This window comes from Amblyraja radiata, chromosome 8 (genome assembly GCF_010909765.2).
Source record: "Amblyraja radiata isolate CabotCenter1 chromosome 8, sAmbRad1.1.pri, whole genome shotgun sequence".
In the NCBI taxonomy this organism is placed as follows: Eukaryota; Metazoa; Chordata; class Chondrichthyes; order Rajiformes; family Rajidae; genus Amblyraja; species Amblyraja radiata.
Genome location: NC_045963.1, coordinates 12315763 through 12333816, shown reverse-complemented (window position 1 = coordinate 12333816; position 18054 = coordinate 12315763). Strand labels below are relative to the sequence as shown.

Here is an 18054-nt window from a genome sequence, read left to right as displayed (position 1 = left end):
CCCCAATTGACTCCATCTAAACGTTATGCTGCCTAAGAAAAGCAACCAAGGTTATCAAAGACTACTTAAAACCCTGGGCATACTCTCATCCCACTTTGTCTATCTGGCAGAAGATATAAAAGCTTCAAAGCGCGTACCACCAGATTCAGGAACAGAGTTATCAGACTATTGAACGGACTTCTCATAAGCTCAGGATGTAGTCCGATCTCACACTTACTTCACTCCAGCCTTGCACTTTTTCTTTTTAAATCTGCACTTTCTCTGCAGGTGCAATACCATGGCACTATATCCTCCAATCATGCATCCCTGTTATGTTTTAAATGTGATAATGCTCTACATGTGAAAAATAGTTAATTTTCTACTAGTCACATGCAGACTTTTTGGATGTCCCTAAAATATTTTATCCGATTCCCAACATCTATTCTCCACCTGAAATTAAATTATACCATTCCCTACAACTTTACTTGACTTAAAGGTATTTCAGAAATTAATATTTGTATTTATATCCAGCTATCTTATTTGGATTTTAGCTGGTAGATTAAAACTGCCTGGCAAAAAAATCCAGCTAGCAGTTGAAATTAAAAAATAAATGCAAATGACAAAAAATATATTTTTGCTTCATCTTAATCTTTTTATTTCCTTGGTATTTTGGCAATGAGCATAATAAACCCGCTCAAACCTTCCCATATCAGTATTTTATTCCATAAAAACATGATACCTACAATTTCTCACGAACAAAATCATAAAAGAAATGTAAATAAATGTTGAGCTAGCAAACGTAGAAAATATACATATTTTACAAATATTTTAATCTTCATTTTAAAATAAATGCCTGTTGAGATTAAAGAATTGTTTGTTAGATGATTTAAAGTTTTACCATGAGCATAGACAATTTGCATGTGGTTACGAGGAGGCGCTGGATGATGCAGAATCCCTTGCCCCTACTACAATGCTGTTTTTGTCACTCAGGTTTTTAACCACTGTTGTAACTGGAGATTGTAAGACTTTGCGGGAGAGTCTCATTCTTCCATCTGTTGGGTCACGACCAAAATATTTCACCTGTTTTAAAAAGGAAATATTTTATTCCATTAATTGTAACCTAGATTTTATACTGTGATCAGTCAAGACTTGCACAAATAACAATTACATTTTGCACATTTAGTTGAAACTTTATGGTTCCTTTGCTCCTTATTGAAAATGTTATAATATGGGATCATTAACTCAATAATAACAATCTGCTTGTAATATGTAGACAAGGTTGTTTTCTCCCTTGAAAATAATCTTTTTTTTTGTGGGACAACAGAGGTAATAGTTTTTCTCAATTTGTTTCATTGAAAGATCATTTACTTGGACTTCATTCCACCCTGTACTCCCATTATAGAGCAACTGTAGTAGAGTGCTGTTCCAGTCATCTGGTCTCTCAGCTAAAAGGCTGTTTTGAATAAAAGGTGAAAAAGAACTTCTGATGCTCTGCCTAGAATATAATATTCAGGCCCACAGTGGAATCCGGAAGCTTCTTTGAAGTACAGTAATTTATTGTTCCACTTACCTTTTGTGCGAGACACAACACAAATACATCTATTTCTATTCCAATTCATCAGTCATTCCTGCTCTTCAATGCAAATCTTAAATTGCATTAGCGCCTCCCTTATAGCAGTGTTCCCGTCGCAGGTTTGAGGACAATAGACAGGGGGACAAGCCCAAGACCACCATCGCCACTGTGTGGTCAAGACTGGACTGCCAGGAAGAAGCCCAAGACAGCCAATGCCTCTACTGAGGCTAAATGGCTGGGGCAAGCCTGAGACGCCAGTGCCTCGTGCTGTCAATGGACAATGAAGAACTGCGTCCACACACAGAGACAAAACTCAGCCGCCTGGATAATCCAGAAACTGCCAGTGTCGCCTCGTCGAGCCCAAAGCTGAGCCACTAAGATGAACACAAAATCTTGAGTCAAAAGTGAATTGCAGGAAAAAGTCTGAGATTGGCAAGCCTCCTCCTTCCAAGACCAGGACTGAGCTGCCAGGACAATCCCGAGATCGCCATTACCACTACACATGCGCCCTGAAGGCAAGGGAGAGCGCCCCATGCAGTCTTAGACTTTCTTACCACTGTAAATAAAATGTATGCAAATTCACTCTACTGCAAGTGTCGGTGTGGTCTGTGCCGCAGCGAGTGTCATCCCTGATGCCACAACCTAAAATACTACTTACTATTTCCCATCTACTATTCTGGGTCCTGTACCAGCATTTGTGTGTCAGCTTTTAATAAAAGCTGAACCACATAAAAAGCTGTTTGGCCATTCTGGCCATACAATTTTTGATATGTCTGAAATATTTGTTTTATCCATCTGTCTGGCACCTCCTTCTCAACAATGTTGTATTACCAGCAACGTGAGAGTTTTAAAACTGCTTAATGTCCAATATCTCTCCATTTCCACTCTCTTCATCTTTCCTATCTTATTCTGTCTCCTCAGATCCATTTTGTTGCTGATTATCTCCAACCTTGCTTAACTTCAATATTACACAGGACTATGGAAAATAACTATCAACCATATAATAAAGTATTTCAATAGTTAACGTACATTATGGTACGTTTGGAATACAAAGGACTAGTAAGCAAGAACAATCTGTGACCAATTATCGATCAATTATCCCAAATTGCACAAAAAGTTCTCAATGAGAAGCTTCTACAAAACAAAATACCTGAATCTGTTGTCCAACTTCCAGACCAATTGCAGTTGGATGCTTTATCTAGAAATTGAAAAACAAAATTTTACTTTACCATTTATAGGCTGTTATAACTGATGCCTTTATAACTTCAACAAATGCATGGACTGTTACATATTTTATGAGGTCGTACACAAGTTCTACTTTACAAAATGTGATTAAATGTATTGTATTTAGATGCAACGTTCTTACCTTTCTGAGGTCAAGTTGTGAATTGTGTAATAATACTGGAGTCATATTGGAATATAGCTTTACCATAACTCCAATGTCCCTGTATGTAAAAAAAAAAACAAATGTAAACTGCTACCTCAAGAATGAAACTTGCTATTATGTACTGAGATTAAAATAATTTGAGCAGATTCAAAGTTGAATTTGGTAAGTGAAGACTTACAGGACAGATTGTTAGCAATTTGATAATGAACTGACAGTGTCATTATATCAAACAGCCACTTCAATAAAGAAAAAGCAAAATGGGCTAGCCTTCTGAGGGTGCAGATTATATTGCTCAGATGGAATCTAATTTCGGATCTGGCTTCACACCAATTAAACAATGAACCTACAGCAGGTGGTGTTGGACAGACAGATTTTTTTCTGAACTATTGAATGCTATTCCTCTTAATACCCCACCATGGTTTTAAATTGACTTTTTTACGTTACGCGCTATACCGAAATATCACCTATCAGCCAGATACTGAATAATCAAGATTTCTGAATGGTTGTAGTTTTAAAGCCCTGTCCCACGGTACGAGTTCATTCCAAGAGCTCTCTTGAGTTTAAAAAAAATCAAACTCGTGGTAAGCACGGAGAATGGACGTAGCGGGTACGTCGGAGCTCGGGGACGTCTCTTAGCGCTAACGGCAGGTACTCGGGAAGACTCGCTAATGGCAGGTAAGCATGGGAAGACTCGTGAAGATTTTCAACATGATGAAAAATGTCCACGAGAGCCCCGAGTACCGACGAGTGGCCGTTACCATAAATTCCGAGTTCGAATCAGGGCAAACTCGAGGAACTCTTGGAATGAACTCGTACCGTGGGACAGGGCTTTTAGTGTATTACATTTTACATCAATTTTGCTTATACTATACTAAGAGCAGTGGGCGAGATCCACACCCGCCTATGCAGCACCATTTCAAGACCTCAATACAATCATGCTGAGAGACAAGAAAAAAAGAACAAATCACAGATTGTGTCAGAGCATGAAAATCTTTGTGCACTAAAATTCTACACAAAATAATCATGATTCATGGTGTCGATAATCATTAATCTTAAACTTATATTATTTGGGGCTACAAACTAGATATTTTATATTTCCTGTTAACATCATTTGAAACAAAATACAAAATTACAGGTTATGTTCAACAATTAAAACCTCAGCTTATGTAGTATAAGGCTAGATTTCTCCCTTGTAGATTTACCGTATTTCAGTTATGGTGGCAGTGTAAACTGCTCCAAATTCTAGTTGCTGTTCTTGCTGTGGAATAAAGCAACAATAAAAATCACAATTTGTTTTAATACAGAATGAAGTAGGCAAACATACAGTCTAACATGTAACTTTATGTTTGTATACTTACATCATCCTTGCAGAGTTCATTAATTAATTCACTCGCTTCATGCATAGCATTTGGAGTTGGTGCAAATACTGAAAACGTTTCTTCATCAATCTGAGATACTGTAACACCTTTGGGATAAAAATAATAAAAAATTACTAAAAACATAATACCAACCAGATGGTAATCCAAAATTTGGAAATTATTATGGTTGGTTACGATGGAATTGCTGAGTAGCAAGCACAATGACACTACCAACTATGATCATTAGTCCATCTGGAGCTTTTCTTCCACAGAAGCAATTCATTTCCAGTGTCATATAACATGGTTTCAGATAGATATTCAGTCCACAGACATGCAACCAGACAACCTCTTTGATCCTTTGTTCAGCCAATTGGATGTGATGCTGGTGATTGAAGGCAATTCCTCAAAGAACAAGACTGACCCCCAGTCTGAAGAAGGGTCCCAACTTGAAACATCATCTGTTCATACCCTACTACTTGATCCGCTGAGTTATTCCAGCACTTTGTTTTTTGATGAAGATTCCAGCATCTGCAGTTTCTTGCATTTCACCAAAGAATTATCTCTAAGCTACTTTTCTATTTGCCCTTTCCCTTTGGTGTCCATTTCCTTTTGGTGAAAAGTGTGTCATTGTAAAGTCAGCTGTCATGTTAATGCTGCTAATATTCATCTCCAACTGGTTATCATCTCTTTTCACCTCTGCAATCCAATTGAATTTGTCAATTTATCCACCCGAATATAATACAATTAATACAGTAATCATGGTAGCAACCAGAAACGTGCTCCTTTCCTTGGCTAATGGCTATTATGAACAATACTTTGCAAAACCATGGTATTTGGATGAACCTGGACTTACAACTGATTTTCAGCCTACTATTCTTAAAACCTTTACTTTAAAGTATCTCCATGGACTCCCCTCTATGGCAGACTTGGCATTTTTATACAAACATGATAATTTTTCTTGCATGGTTGCTAGAGCCACCTACCATTCTGGCATTTCTCACTCCTTGTATCCCTTTTCTATCAATACCAATTCAGATGTTTTCTCAAAAGCAAAGTTCTGCCAGTATTATGCCCTCTAGGCATGGCATTCATCTACTCTTATCATGTGCACATGACTTAGGATTATTATGTCAAGAAACAAAACGATTTTTATAATACCGTGCTTACCAGTTTCAGCCCGAAGTTTTCTAAGATTGTAACCACCTGGACCAATAAATCTGGCTCTTTTTGATAATGGAACCTGCACAGTTTCTGAAAAATATATGTAAATAACAGTAAATAAACTTCCCATTTGTCAGGTTCCATTTATTGCCTGATTTGGCAGCCGAAACTAAAAAAAACAAAATAATCAGCTGAGAGGAAGTTTATGGTTCGTGTGTTGAAAATTAATCAGTACCTTAGAAGTTAGGTTAATCAGCAAAATAGCTTTGGAAAGATCAAGTGAATAATTGTCTTTGAAAGGTCCAATACTAATGTGATTGAATTCCTCCTCCCCCCCCTTTTTCTTGCATTGTTTCTTTGTTCAGTAACTTGGATGTTCAGTAACTTAGATGTGATGCAGAATGTTGTTGTGCCTATCAAAATGCAGAAATAAAGTGTTCCTTCATACATCCCAATGACGCGCGTCAGATTAGAACTACAATTTGCCAGCACTGACAAGCTTAAATGAATTTAAATCTAATTTTAGCGACATCAACAAAAAGGGAGCAATTGTTTAATTTGATGAATTAATCAAAGTTACAAGTAAACCCGTTGTTTATATAGTGCAAAATTATATAACATGGATTTGTGTGAATCAGTTGAAAATGTTACATTCATAAATGTGGCAAAATTCTTGAATTTTACATTTTTGACTGATGTCTTTGACTATGGATGGAACTGATGTAGAAACATGGGAGTACTCCTCAGAGCATCACATGTAGAGAATTATCCAGGTATTCATTTTTATTTATATTGCAGCAAAATGTCCTTTTAGGTTTAAACGCACAATCATAAAGCTCAGAATTAATCTTACCGACTACAGGCCCGTTTTCTTTCCTCTTCTCTCTGGGTTTTGCAATCACTTTATTCATTATGTTCAAGATCTCCTTCTTGGCAACTTGTTTAAAAAGAAAAGGAATGTTGACACAATGCAAAATACAATTAAATTTGGAGTTATGAGGCAAGGTGGAGATATAATTTACCCGAAGCTTGCTGGACAGCTTCCATCACAATTTTCAATGGCAATCCTGCTATTTTAATGTCTGCCTAAGGAAACAACGTAATTTTTTTCAGTTGAACATCTAATATGATATTAAATAGAATGTGTCTATGCTAACAGTAATAAAAAGGGTTTCAACACTACAGACACATTAATGGTGTTAATGGCTCTTGCCTTGAAGCCAGAACAGGGGGATAAGATGTTAAACCTAATCTACACAATCTCAGGTGAAAGTTAAAATATTTACAACACTATTTACAGTAACGGAGATCATTTTGGTAATATCCAAGGCTTATATCTCTTACAAAACCAACAACCTGTTCATTATTTCATCTTTGATTGTGTGAGCTTGCAGTGAACAAATTCGCTGCTGAGATTTTCCACATTATTAGTTACTTCACTTTAGAATATGTTGAAATTATTGCTAGAGTTCTTTCTTTATTTACTAGATGTATTTATAATATGAAAAAGCTTTGGGTTATGTGTTTTATAGGACAAATCAAATGTTGGTGGAATTGCATTGAAATAGCAATCACTGTACGACATATTAAGGAAGGAATGAGGATAAACTGAGACTGCAGGTAACATCCAAAGGAGGCAGTTGTTTTTTGGAATAATGATTGATAGTTATTAATCTGCATGATCTGCCAACACTTAGCAGATCTGTGTGTTGTTGTGTCCTATTGCTGGGAGAATTATGTTGATCTTTGCATGAGAAATAACAAAATTCCTATCAATAACGTGTAAATAACATATGCTGAAATCTTGAGCAAAGGAAAAGTGTTGAAGGAACTCAGCGGGTCAGGCAGCATCTGTGGAGGGAAGTCAGAAGGCCCTCCACAGATGCTGCCTGACTTGCTGAGTTCCTCCAACATTTTGCTTGTTCCTTATAATCCAGGACTATGAATAAAGCAGTGAAATTAATTCTTAAATAATGACACAAATATAAGTGGGTTAAAATAGCTTTTGTCATAATGTTACTTTTGCAATTATGTCATAAAATGTTATTTTTAAAAGTGCATTGATAGTGCTTAGGATCCTGATGAGCATTTATCTTCTCGAGTTCAATAAGAGGATTATTTTCTGATATCAAGATGTCACACCTGTGCTCATCTTGATTTACCTTTTTATTGCAATCAAGATGCTATTAAATTCCCATAAATAATTATTTAGAAATTCTGCATCTTTTCAATGCGAAATAACTGAGGAATGGTGATGTAGGGCAAAATTAAAACCAAAGGATATTGAAAATAGCTGGCTAAGTAGCATCTCTGGAGACATGGCAGATCAATGATCTATCCAATAAAAAATGTCCAATGACCATTAATCAAATTTAGAGAGGGAATTGTTGGATGGACACAAATGCAAAATTGCATTCTATCCACAATTAGTTGATTGGTATAGTGCTCATATGACAATGAATGGAACAAACATTACATTTACGGAACAAACATTACATTTACCTGCAAAGCTGTAATGCCTTTGCTGGTACCTGCCATCTTAAAATCCATATCTCCATTATAATCTTCAATACCCTGCAAAAGTAATGTGCTGAATTATTGTAAATGAGCGTGCATACATGTCAATATGAAGCAAATGTACACATGTAATGCTGCAATAGTTCTTTGAGGACCAACCAAAATATCAGTCAAAAGACGGTAATCCTCAATGCTGTTAGGACTCTCTGGTTTTGCCATTGTGACAAGGCCAACAGCCACACCAGCCACAGGAGCTGATATCGGAACACCTAGATGGAGAAATAAAACAGAACTTAACTAGATTGTGATGTTGTCCTCAGTGCAAAGTATCCGCAAATAGTCACTAATGTTTGATAATATCAAGCAGCATTTACTACAGATTTACAAGGCTTTTTACAAGGCAAAGAATTGTCATAAAGGAACTTCTGAAACTATAAAGGCTCCACAAAAAGTAAATTGTCCAACTCGAAATAATAAAACAAATAAATAAATAAAGATAAATAAAATATGCAAAATGTACCTGCGTCCATCAATGCCATACTTCCTCCACATACTGATGCCATTGAAGATGAACCTATAATTAAAGACAAATACAAAAACCATTCATGGGAGAAAGCATCACAAACTCATGTGATCTTAAAAAGAACATATGTAAGCATTGTCAGTTTGTCCAGACTTCTCATGAGGGTAAATTATAACATGAGAAAAAAACTATTCCGACACATCAAGACGATAATGGACAAGGATAATAGCATCCACCATTATTTACAATCATGTTAATGGTATAGCTGCATCAGGTAAAGAAAAGAAACATGTTTAAACACATGAGACAGCAGACTGCAAATGCTATGATCTGGAGAAAATAAAACAAATTGCTGGAGGGACTCGGCAGATCAGGCAGCATCTGTGTAGGAAGAGGGATGGTCGACATTCCAGGTCAAGACCCTGTGTCACGATTAAACCTAACCAAGAATTGCCAAGTTAATTATTTATTTATAGCTTTGTTAAAATGCTATCTGGGTGCGAAGCTCACCATGGACATGGATGAATGATGTAAAGTTGCTGTACTTACACAGTAGATGCAAACTCAACTCATTAATACTGAATAATGCTGCAGAGGAACTAAAGTATATCACCAACATTAGCCTGTTTTAAGCAAATGTTTGGGGCTAAAGTCCTTTGACAGCATGACCTGCCAAGATCAGAAAGATGAGAATCCTATAGAATGGTGGAACATGGTCAAGAAGCTGAAAGGCCTACTCCTGTTCCACACAGAGTTTTGACTTGTCCATAAACCTTTACAATTACATTATTTTGACATGGCAATCAAGATTTCTAGTACTGAATATTGTTTGAAAATTAGAATTTAAGTTTATTCTTACTCACATCCTTCCCTTAATCTAACTTTTTTAAATTTCCACATCTGATTTAGCATTTAATTTACAGTAACCAGTCCATTGAATCCCACGATCCTTCAATTTGATTTATTAGGGTACACAAAAATGCTGGAGAAACTCAGTGGGTGCAGCAGCATCTATGGAGCGAAGGAAATAGGCAACGTGTTAGATGTCCTATTTATTTGACCCTTTGATGCCCTGTTTGTCTCATTTTGATGTTGTCAGTTTGCACGTTCCGCAACTTGCATCCTGCATTTATGTACAGCTTTAATTACGTTTAACTCGATAATATAAATGAAAGGCTTTTGAGCATTTGTAACTTGGTCCACATTAAAGTGAAAGGCTTCAATGTGCCACTGAACAGATCAGCGGATAATCCATTTAGTCACTTACCATTGGATTCTAGGACTTCTGATGTTACCCTTATTGTAAATGGAAATTCCTTTGGAATCACAGATTTCAATGCTTTTTCAGCAAGAGCACCTAAATTGAAAATACATTTTAATAAATGTTGCAACTATATTATACAGGTAGTTCTGCAATAAAGTGCTGGTTGCGTTCTGAAGAAACCCATGTTATAGAAAGTGTTATTAAAACAATTGTGCCAATTGGTGGAAAAGGGGTTAGGAGTTAAGTCAGATTCAGACTTGCAATAACCAAGAACCACCCCCCACCCCCTCAGGATTTTCAAAATAGTCTTTTTAATAGCTACAAGTTCATTTTTATTTCTGTAGTCTAAAAATACTAAATGCTGGATGTTATATTATTTAATGAAGGATGTTTATACAAATGTCAATAGAAGTGATTGGGTGTCAGTTTCAATGACCATCCACAGTCAAGCTAGCTGTCTGTATTCTAGAGACAAGATAACTGTGGGGCGGTTACATGCACGTTTATGCAAATTAAACAGGGAATGAAAGTGAACCAAATAGTTCATCCTCCTTACCATGGCCTAGTTCTCTCCTATTTTGACCAACTAATTTTCCAGTTTCATTAGTTGCATAAGGTGGAAACTGGAAAAAAACAAATATGATGTCATTAAAATTCTGGCAAGCACGGAATAAAGATTTAAGGAATAGAAACTAATATTAGCTATAAAAGACAAGAAACCTTCATCAGTTCAGAATTCTAAACTTCTGGTCAATAATTTTAATTTTAATAAGACTGAAGAGAACTGACAATTTTATTTCTGCCTAACAAGTTACAAATCCAAAGCAAATTTTGTAATATTCACCACTTTACATGTTTATCCTTTAATATGTTAACAATTAGCAATTTTAACACAAAATACTAGTGTTCAAATAAAAATTGTTGGCACTCAGCAGGAGTAGTAATATTGTAAAAGGCAGTGATCTCTTTCCACATGTTACCTAAATGATTGAGTTATTTAATATGGGGGTTTACGAAGTACTGTGTCTACATATCTGTTCTGCTGCTGCAAGAATGAAATTCATTATTCTGTTTTTCCGACAAATGACAATAAAACACTGATTGATTTTAAACAAATCTGGAACTGCATGTTCCTGAAGGATGGTGTGAAAACATTCCAGGCTTGTTTGAAGCTGGCAGGAGGGGTTGGAGTTGTTTAACAGGCTGGAAATCTAGGTGTTTGTCAGAGATCAAGAGTCAGACAAAATCAGTGGATGCACTGGGGTGGGAGATTGCAACCTTCACGTGGTCCGCCCTGTTTCGACAAATGCAATCAACCTGGCGTGCACAATCAAATAAGGTCAAATAGAACAAGTTGTCCTACAACTTTAGGCTGTGCACGCCATACGCAAGAAGAAGAAGAAGAAGTGGATGCACTGGAACCTCACAATGTCCATAAAGCATAAACACAGATTTCCAGCAACTGATGATCCGCCCACCCCTACAATCTTGACAAAATTACAAGAGTTCTGTTGAAATTCCCTGAGCGGCCACAGATGACGTTGCAAGGGGCGAGCGCTCTTTCTGGTCGTGTCCCTCTGTCATGAAAGACTTATTTATTTACATCTAACTATTGAAATCCCTCCTTGGCCATGCCTAATTCCATCTCTGCTGGCTCAAAGTTTATGTTTTTTGTGTTTCAACTCTGCCTGGTCCCCATGCACCACCCCACAATCCCTCCTCCCACCATTCTGTTCAATTTTCCTCTTACCCTCTGACCCACCTGTCAAGCCTTCTCTAATTTACCTTTAAATGGTGGCTTCCCAAAATCTCTTTTCAACTATGCTTCCAATCTTCTCTCCTAACTGTTTCACAAAGACGGATTTCGGATATAACAGACGGACCTGCCAACCTATCCCCGGCTCGCACTGTCTCCCCGGTTGTTTAGAGCCCTGGCTTTCGACCGCAAGGTGCACCAGCGAGCCCTTCTTCCGAAAGGACACAAAATGCTGGAGTAATTCAGCGGGTCAGGATCACTGGAGAACATGGATAGGTGGCATCGGGACTCTTCCTCAAACTGATTCAGTCAGATGAGTTACTCCAGCACTTTGTGTCTTTTCATTTTAATACTAGGCGCCGATGCCGCTGGTCTGCACCAGTGATCCCTTGTTCACCATGAGTAGGAAAGAACAGCAGATGTTGGTTTAAATCGAAGGTAAACACAAAATGCTGGAGTAACTCAGCAGGACAGGCAGCATCTCCGGAGAGAAGGAATGGGTTTCGGGTCGAGACCCTTCTTCAGTCTGAACATCACCCATTCCTTCCCTCCAGATATGCTGCCTGTCCCGCTGAGTTACTCCAGCATTTTGTGTCTGCATCCTTCTTCACCAGTTCACACAGCTGTTGTTGTGACTCATGTTGTTGCCCCTGGGGACAGCATTTTCATCAGGCTGCTGCCAACGACGAAATGTGCTCGGTCACTGTGGGGCTCCCTTCCTTCTCACCTGCTGCCACAGGACGAATTGGCGGCAGTGGAGGGAGGAGAGGAAGAAAGAGGCCGATGGGAGAAACAGGAGGCGGCCGTCAAGCAGGGAGTGGCCAAAACCATCAACAGCAAGAAACCGTAGCCAGTAAGAGGGAAGAAAACACCACGGGGACCGAGCGCGTTCTGTTGCCAGCAGCCCGAAGAAAGCGCTGTCTCCAGGGGCTACAACGTGAGCCGCAACAACAGCCTTGTCACCGGACCATGTGGTGGATGAAGAAGGGCTTGCTGTTGCACCTTGCAAGGTGGGAGTGGTGTCGGAAGCTGGGGCTCTAAACGGCCAGGGAGACAGTGGAAGAGGAGATGTATCAGCAGGTCATTCCATTCAGATTGAGTTTACATTTAATACTTGTTTTATTTTAGTTTCTGGCACTCCATGGTGCTTTCGAGCCATGGATGTTATTAGCGGGCCAGGGGTGTATTGTCGTTTCATTATCATGTGTTCTCTGTGGGTCCAGAAAAACAGATAATCCAGAAAGGCTCTGGAACCAAGGGTGCCGAAAAAGCGGTGTTCAACCTGTGAAGCTCCATAATATATTCCTGCAAAGAATAGTGCAGTGAAAGCATTGTCATTCCAGAACAACATAGCCAAACATGTCTCAATCATCCATTTGAGGTGTGCAAGCACAACTTGTGATACGAATGGCCTGATAAAATTGTTGGAGTGACCTAAAAATGATTGTTATTTCCCCAGAAAAGTGATTTTTTAAATTATGTAGATCTGAAATCAAATTTTAGTGTTCAAATTTCTAGACCACGTTTTACTTCCTCCCACATAAAACATTTAAAAAATTTCTGAAATGCCCGGAGAATCAAGGATCTAATAAGAATGAGGAACAGACACCAAAAAAAACTATATTAGTATAGAAATAGTACCACACATGTTAATGGACCAATAATTTATAAATGCTGTACATTCTGTGCCATGTCCCAGAGATTTAAAGAAGTGTCTAATGAGTGAAATGGCTTTGATTTTAAATGTTAACCAAAAGTTGTAAAGTAGAAAATATAATCCTGGTTTTCAAGAAAGGGAGAGATAAAAAGAAATATTCACATAAAATATGTTAAGATAAATAAATAAAGAGAATACTGAATTCTGGTCACAGGAGCAGGAGACCTCGTTTCTGCCGAATAATTTTCTAATGGATTTAAAGGGGTGGGAGATTGCAACCTTCACGTGGTCCACCCTGTTTCGACTAATGCAATCAACCCGACATGCACAAACAAGATTAAATAGAACAAGTTGACCGACAACTTTAGGCTGTGCACGCCATACGCAAGAAAAATAATGGATTTAAAGGAAATAGAAAAACATAGAAAAATAGGTGCAGTAGGCTATTCGGCCCTTCAAGCCAGCACTTCAATATTCAATATTCCCATTCAATATGATCATGGCTGATCATCTAAACTCAGTACCCTGTTCCTGCTTTTCTCCCCATATCCCTTGATTTCTTTAGCCCTAAGAGCTAAATCTAACTCTCTTGAAAACATCCAGTGAATTGGCCTCCACTGCCTTCTGTGTTTGAGAAATCTGCTTGAGTTTGTGATGTAGCACAAGGATGTAACAAAGTGAACCACTGCATTGAATATATTTGAACATAGTAAAGATGTTCACTAACGTGATACATTGGTTTTCTTTTACATAGTGCTTTAATTGGAGTAAATATTATGGATTAGAGACTAACAAATAAAGAGTGCCGAAAAAAATATATTTTTTGTTTGAACTAATAGAATACTACAAGTCATAGCATAGGCAGCACATTAAAATCTATATCAATGTCTAAGATGAGGAAAAATAGGAGAAATATAATCAAGTTTGCATCAAAACAGAATCAGGTGAAAACCAACAAAGAGACTTCAAAGGGACGTTCGCTTGTAAAGTGAGCTGGTAAGTCAAATACAATATAGAGTGGGGTAATTAAGTTATTCAATTTGCTACGAATAATATGTGGTGGGGAACTCAAAAATATTGGAATGTTTTTGTGCATAAAATTACAAAATTAACATACAGGATAGAAAATCACATATAGACCATTATTACCAAAAATGGTAAAAGATATCCAACAGGGATTATCTTGGATCTTGGTAAAAGCCATTGATCAGGGCAAGAGCGGAACTTGCTATCAAAACATGGAGGGGACGGGGGATACAATTTTTTGGCGGCCGCGCGCGCATGCGCACACTAACACACACGCGCGAGGCTTCGGATGCTCAATCCAGCGCTAAATGCAGCTCAAATCTGCCTGTCTCACCGGGTTAACTACAGCCCTGTCTGGACTGACAAGATACCAGCGCTGTTTCTCCGCGCTGGCCATATTTCCCGCAAGTCCAGGCAGGTTCACCTGGCGGGACAGGCAGAGTTGAACTGGGTTTAGCGCTGTTTCTCTGCGCTAGCTGTGGGCCTGGGGGCACAACTCACGTCTGACTCCCGACCTCTCTGGCCACCCGTGGGGGGTGTGGGGGGGCACTTGGGACAGCGCCGGAGACCCTGCCGGGATCGATCCTGCCTGCGGATGAGGCGCAGGTCCGTGCCACGTCTCCCTCCTCCAATCACCGCGCTCTATCCTCAGTCCCATCCCCCCCACTCCTCCCTCCTCCAATCATCGCGCCCTCGATCATCAGTCCCACCCCCACTGTCTCGCGGAAAGCGGAGATTTTAAAATTGGGATCACAAAAAAGTGAGGGGGGATGTCCCCCACCCCTCAAAACGTGGGGGGGGGGGGGGGGGGGTCCCCTCTGTCCCCCCCGGGTTTTCCGCCCCCTGGATCAAGGTTTGAGTAAAAAGCTGGCAAGTCATGTTGCAGCTATATAAAACATTGCTTATGTAACACTGAAGTGTTGTATAGTTCTGGTCACCTGATTACAGGAAGGATATGAAAGGCTTTGGAGAGGGTGCAGTAGAGATTCACTAGGATGTTGCCTCGATTGAAGTGTATTAGCTATAATGTGAGGATGGACAAACTTGGATTGTATTCATTGGAATGCCAGAGGCTAAGGGGTGACCTGATAGGGGTATATAAATTTATGAGAGGCATGGATAGTCTTTATCCCAGGGTAGAAATAACGGGGCTATACAGCGCCAGCGAACTGGGTTCGATTCTGATTATGGGTGTTTACCCGGTTTCCTTCTACACTGGGTGCACGGGGATTGCTGGTCGGTTCGCATTTGGTGGGCTGAAGAGCCTGTTTCCATGCTGCATTTCTACACTAAACTAAACACTATTGTACATAGGTTTGAGGTAAGAAGGGGGAAGTTTAAAGGAGACAACAAATTACTTGACTGCAGATATAAAAATCTAATCAATCCAGACAGTAAAAGGATTTGAGAATGGTTTTGCTTTGCAAATACTTCCAATGGCACATGTGCTGTTGCACTGAAAATCTGTTACTGGGAGGAAACAATGCAAAGGTTAATAATCATGATGCATGTTACAAATACTGCACTTCATTCAATAGGAATACATTGTCATACATGTTTAATGCCGAAAATCTGAAACAGAGAAATGTTGTATTACCTCATAGTGCAGCATGAAATTTTTCTCTTTCACTCCACTGTATTAAGGTAAAAAAAAATGTTACATCAGTTTTGGAATACAAGTCAAAAAAACATTAAAGCTGCAAAATTTGAAACTCATTATCAATAGACAAGATATGGTGTGGACTGCATACATCTTGTCTCAGTGAAGAAAGTATTTAAAACATTTTTATTTTTTACTGTATCACGCAAGTATTTTGTTCTGAATCAGAGCTTTGACACAATAAACCTATAATACGGGTTCACAATAAACCTACGGCATATATAGCAAGACCCAAACTGCTGGAGAGACTGCATGCCCGGCAGTGTCTGTTGCAAATGCAAATTGATTACAGGTTCTGCCGGACCCACTAAGTTACTCCAATACTTTGATTTTGCTTGAGATTCCAGCTTCTGCAGTTCTTTGTCTCCAGTATATGTACTTAATACCGCAGTTTGTGCTTGGGATCCATGACTCAGCACTTAAACTTTCATAATATTTTTACAAACTCTTATCATGATGAGTGTCAATAAAATTTCCAAGCCTCAGCAGAGACAATAGTCAATAGGTGCAGGAGTAGGCCATTCGGCCCTTCGAGCCAGCACCGCCATTCAATGTGATCATGGATGATTATCCCCAATCAGTACCCGTTCCTGCCTTCTCCCCATATCCCCTGACTCCGCTATCTTTAAGAGCCCTATCTAGCTCTCTTGAAAGTATCCAGAGAACCGGCCTCCACCGCCCTCCGAGGCAGAGAATTCCACAGACTCACAACTCACTGTGTGAAAAAGTGTTTCCTCATCTCCGTTCTAAATAGCTTACCCCTTATTTTTAAACTGTGGCCCCTGGTTGTGGAATCCCCCAACATCGGGAACATGTTTCCTGCCTCTAGCGTGTCCAAACCCTTTAATAATCTTATATGTTTCAATAAGATCACCTCTCATCCTTCTAAACTCGAGTATACAAGCCCAGCCGCTCCATTCTCTCAGCATATGACAGTCCCGCCATCCCGGGAATTAACCTTGTAAACCTGCGCTGCACTCCCTCAATAGCAACAATGTCCTTCCTCGAATTAGGAATGATGTGTTACATGTGGAGGCTGGTGAGATGCAAGGAGGGGACCAGGAATACACTATCCTTTTTCTGTCTGGGGGCAGCGAGAGCAAGAGCAGAACACAGAGGAGACACAAGCGAGTTCAGAGTTGAATTCTCCAATTTCAAATAATACCTGCCTACCAACTCTCTCTTTCCTGTGATCCCCCTCCTCACACTCGGCCATGCATTTCTCCCACCCAACCCCCCCCCCCCCCCCTCAGACATCCTGCTTTCCCCTTCATCTCTCATTACAGTCCCTTATATCCCCCCCCTCTCTCCACTTCCTGTCCCTTGCCATTCATGTTCTTCCCTCTGGGTTTACATTTCACTCTTTATCTGACACTTTTTTATCTCCCTTTTCACCTCTAGTCTTTATCACTTACCACCCATTTGTCAATCAAATCCCCCTCACCTGTATCCATCTGTCACTTGCGAGGTTTTGTCCAATCATCACCTCTCTTTTACAGCTTTTCCCTCCTTAATTCAAATCTAATCTAAGAAAATTTGAAAACAGTGACATTTTTATAACTTACCTTATTAGAGTGGTGATATGGTCAGTTTTTACACTTGATTCAATAGAATCAAAGGTTACTGTACACAAGACCTAAAAAGAAAGGAATCCTTTGTGAAAATTATGTATGGGATAGATTGAATTAGGAACATAGATACTTTATATTGAGTTGGAATGGCTTTATATTCAAATGTCTTCACTATTTTTTTAACTTTCTGACCCGGGACAGCTTGCTGAGATACAGGTTCACGAGGTTCTGGCAGGTCTCTCATACTTCACAAAATGGAAGCTTTGGTACATCCTAGATATTCTATCAAATGAGGTGTCACGACCAAATTTAACACTTTCATTCCTCAACAGTCATACATCCAGCAGACTGATGAATGACACCACCAACACCATCCCTGGCAGACTGACCATGCCGGGAAGTCAAGACTAATTTTACCAAGTCTTCATCTCAGCAAAATGTGAAATAATGGTGGATTCAACCTTCATTTGGCCAACTTCAATAAACTTTATTGAATCCTTAATTCCTTAAGGGAGTTAAAATAAATGTTACTTTACAATATAGGGATGTCCATGCAATGAAGAAAGTAATCAATTTTCCGATTAAATTCCGATCTGCAGTTCTTTCTTAAAAATATTCCGAT

The 18054-nt window shown here is 39.1% G+C and overlaps 1 protein-coding gene across 1 annotated transcript in view; it reads right to left on the bottom strand.

Moving 5' to 3' along the window:
* Positions 1-608: 608 nt before the first annotated feature.
* The window catches only part of pnpt1 (polyribonucleotide nucleotidyltransferase 1), a 42812-nt gene continuing 25366 nt past the window's right edge, over positions 609-18054 (bottom strand). Inside the window, exons 14-28 of the mRNA XM_033025177.1 lie at positions 17427-17497; positions 15799-15835; positions 10319-10385; positions 9766-9855; positions 8496-8549; positions 8135-8244; positions 7961-8032; positions 6481-6544; positions 6312-6395; positions 5465-5548; positions 4298-4404; positions 4142-4197; positions 2919-2997; positions 2703-2750; positions 609-1059 (exon numbers count right to left, since the gene is read on the bottom strand). Coding sequence (XP_032881068.1) covers positions 904-1059; positions 2703-2750; positions 2919-2997; positions 4142-4197; positions 4298-4404; positions 5465-5548; positions 6312-6395; positions 6481-6544; positions 7961-8032; positions 8135-8244; positions 8496-8549; positions 9766-9855; positions 10319-10385; positions 15799-15835; positions 17427-17497 — 1179 coding nt within the window. The 3' untranslated portion in view covers positions 609-903. The remainder of the gene's footprint in view (positions 1060-2702; positions 2751-2918; positions 2998-4141; positions 4198-4297; positions 4405-5464; positions 5549-6311; positions 6396-6480; positions 6545-7960; positions 8033-8134; positions 8245-8495; positions 8550-9765; positions 9856-10318; positions 10386-15798; positions 15836-17426; positions 17498-18054) is intronic.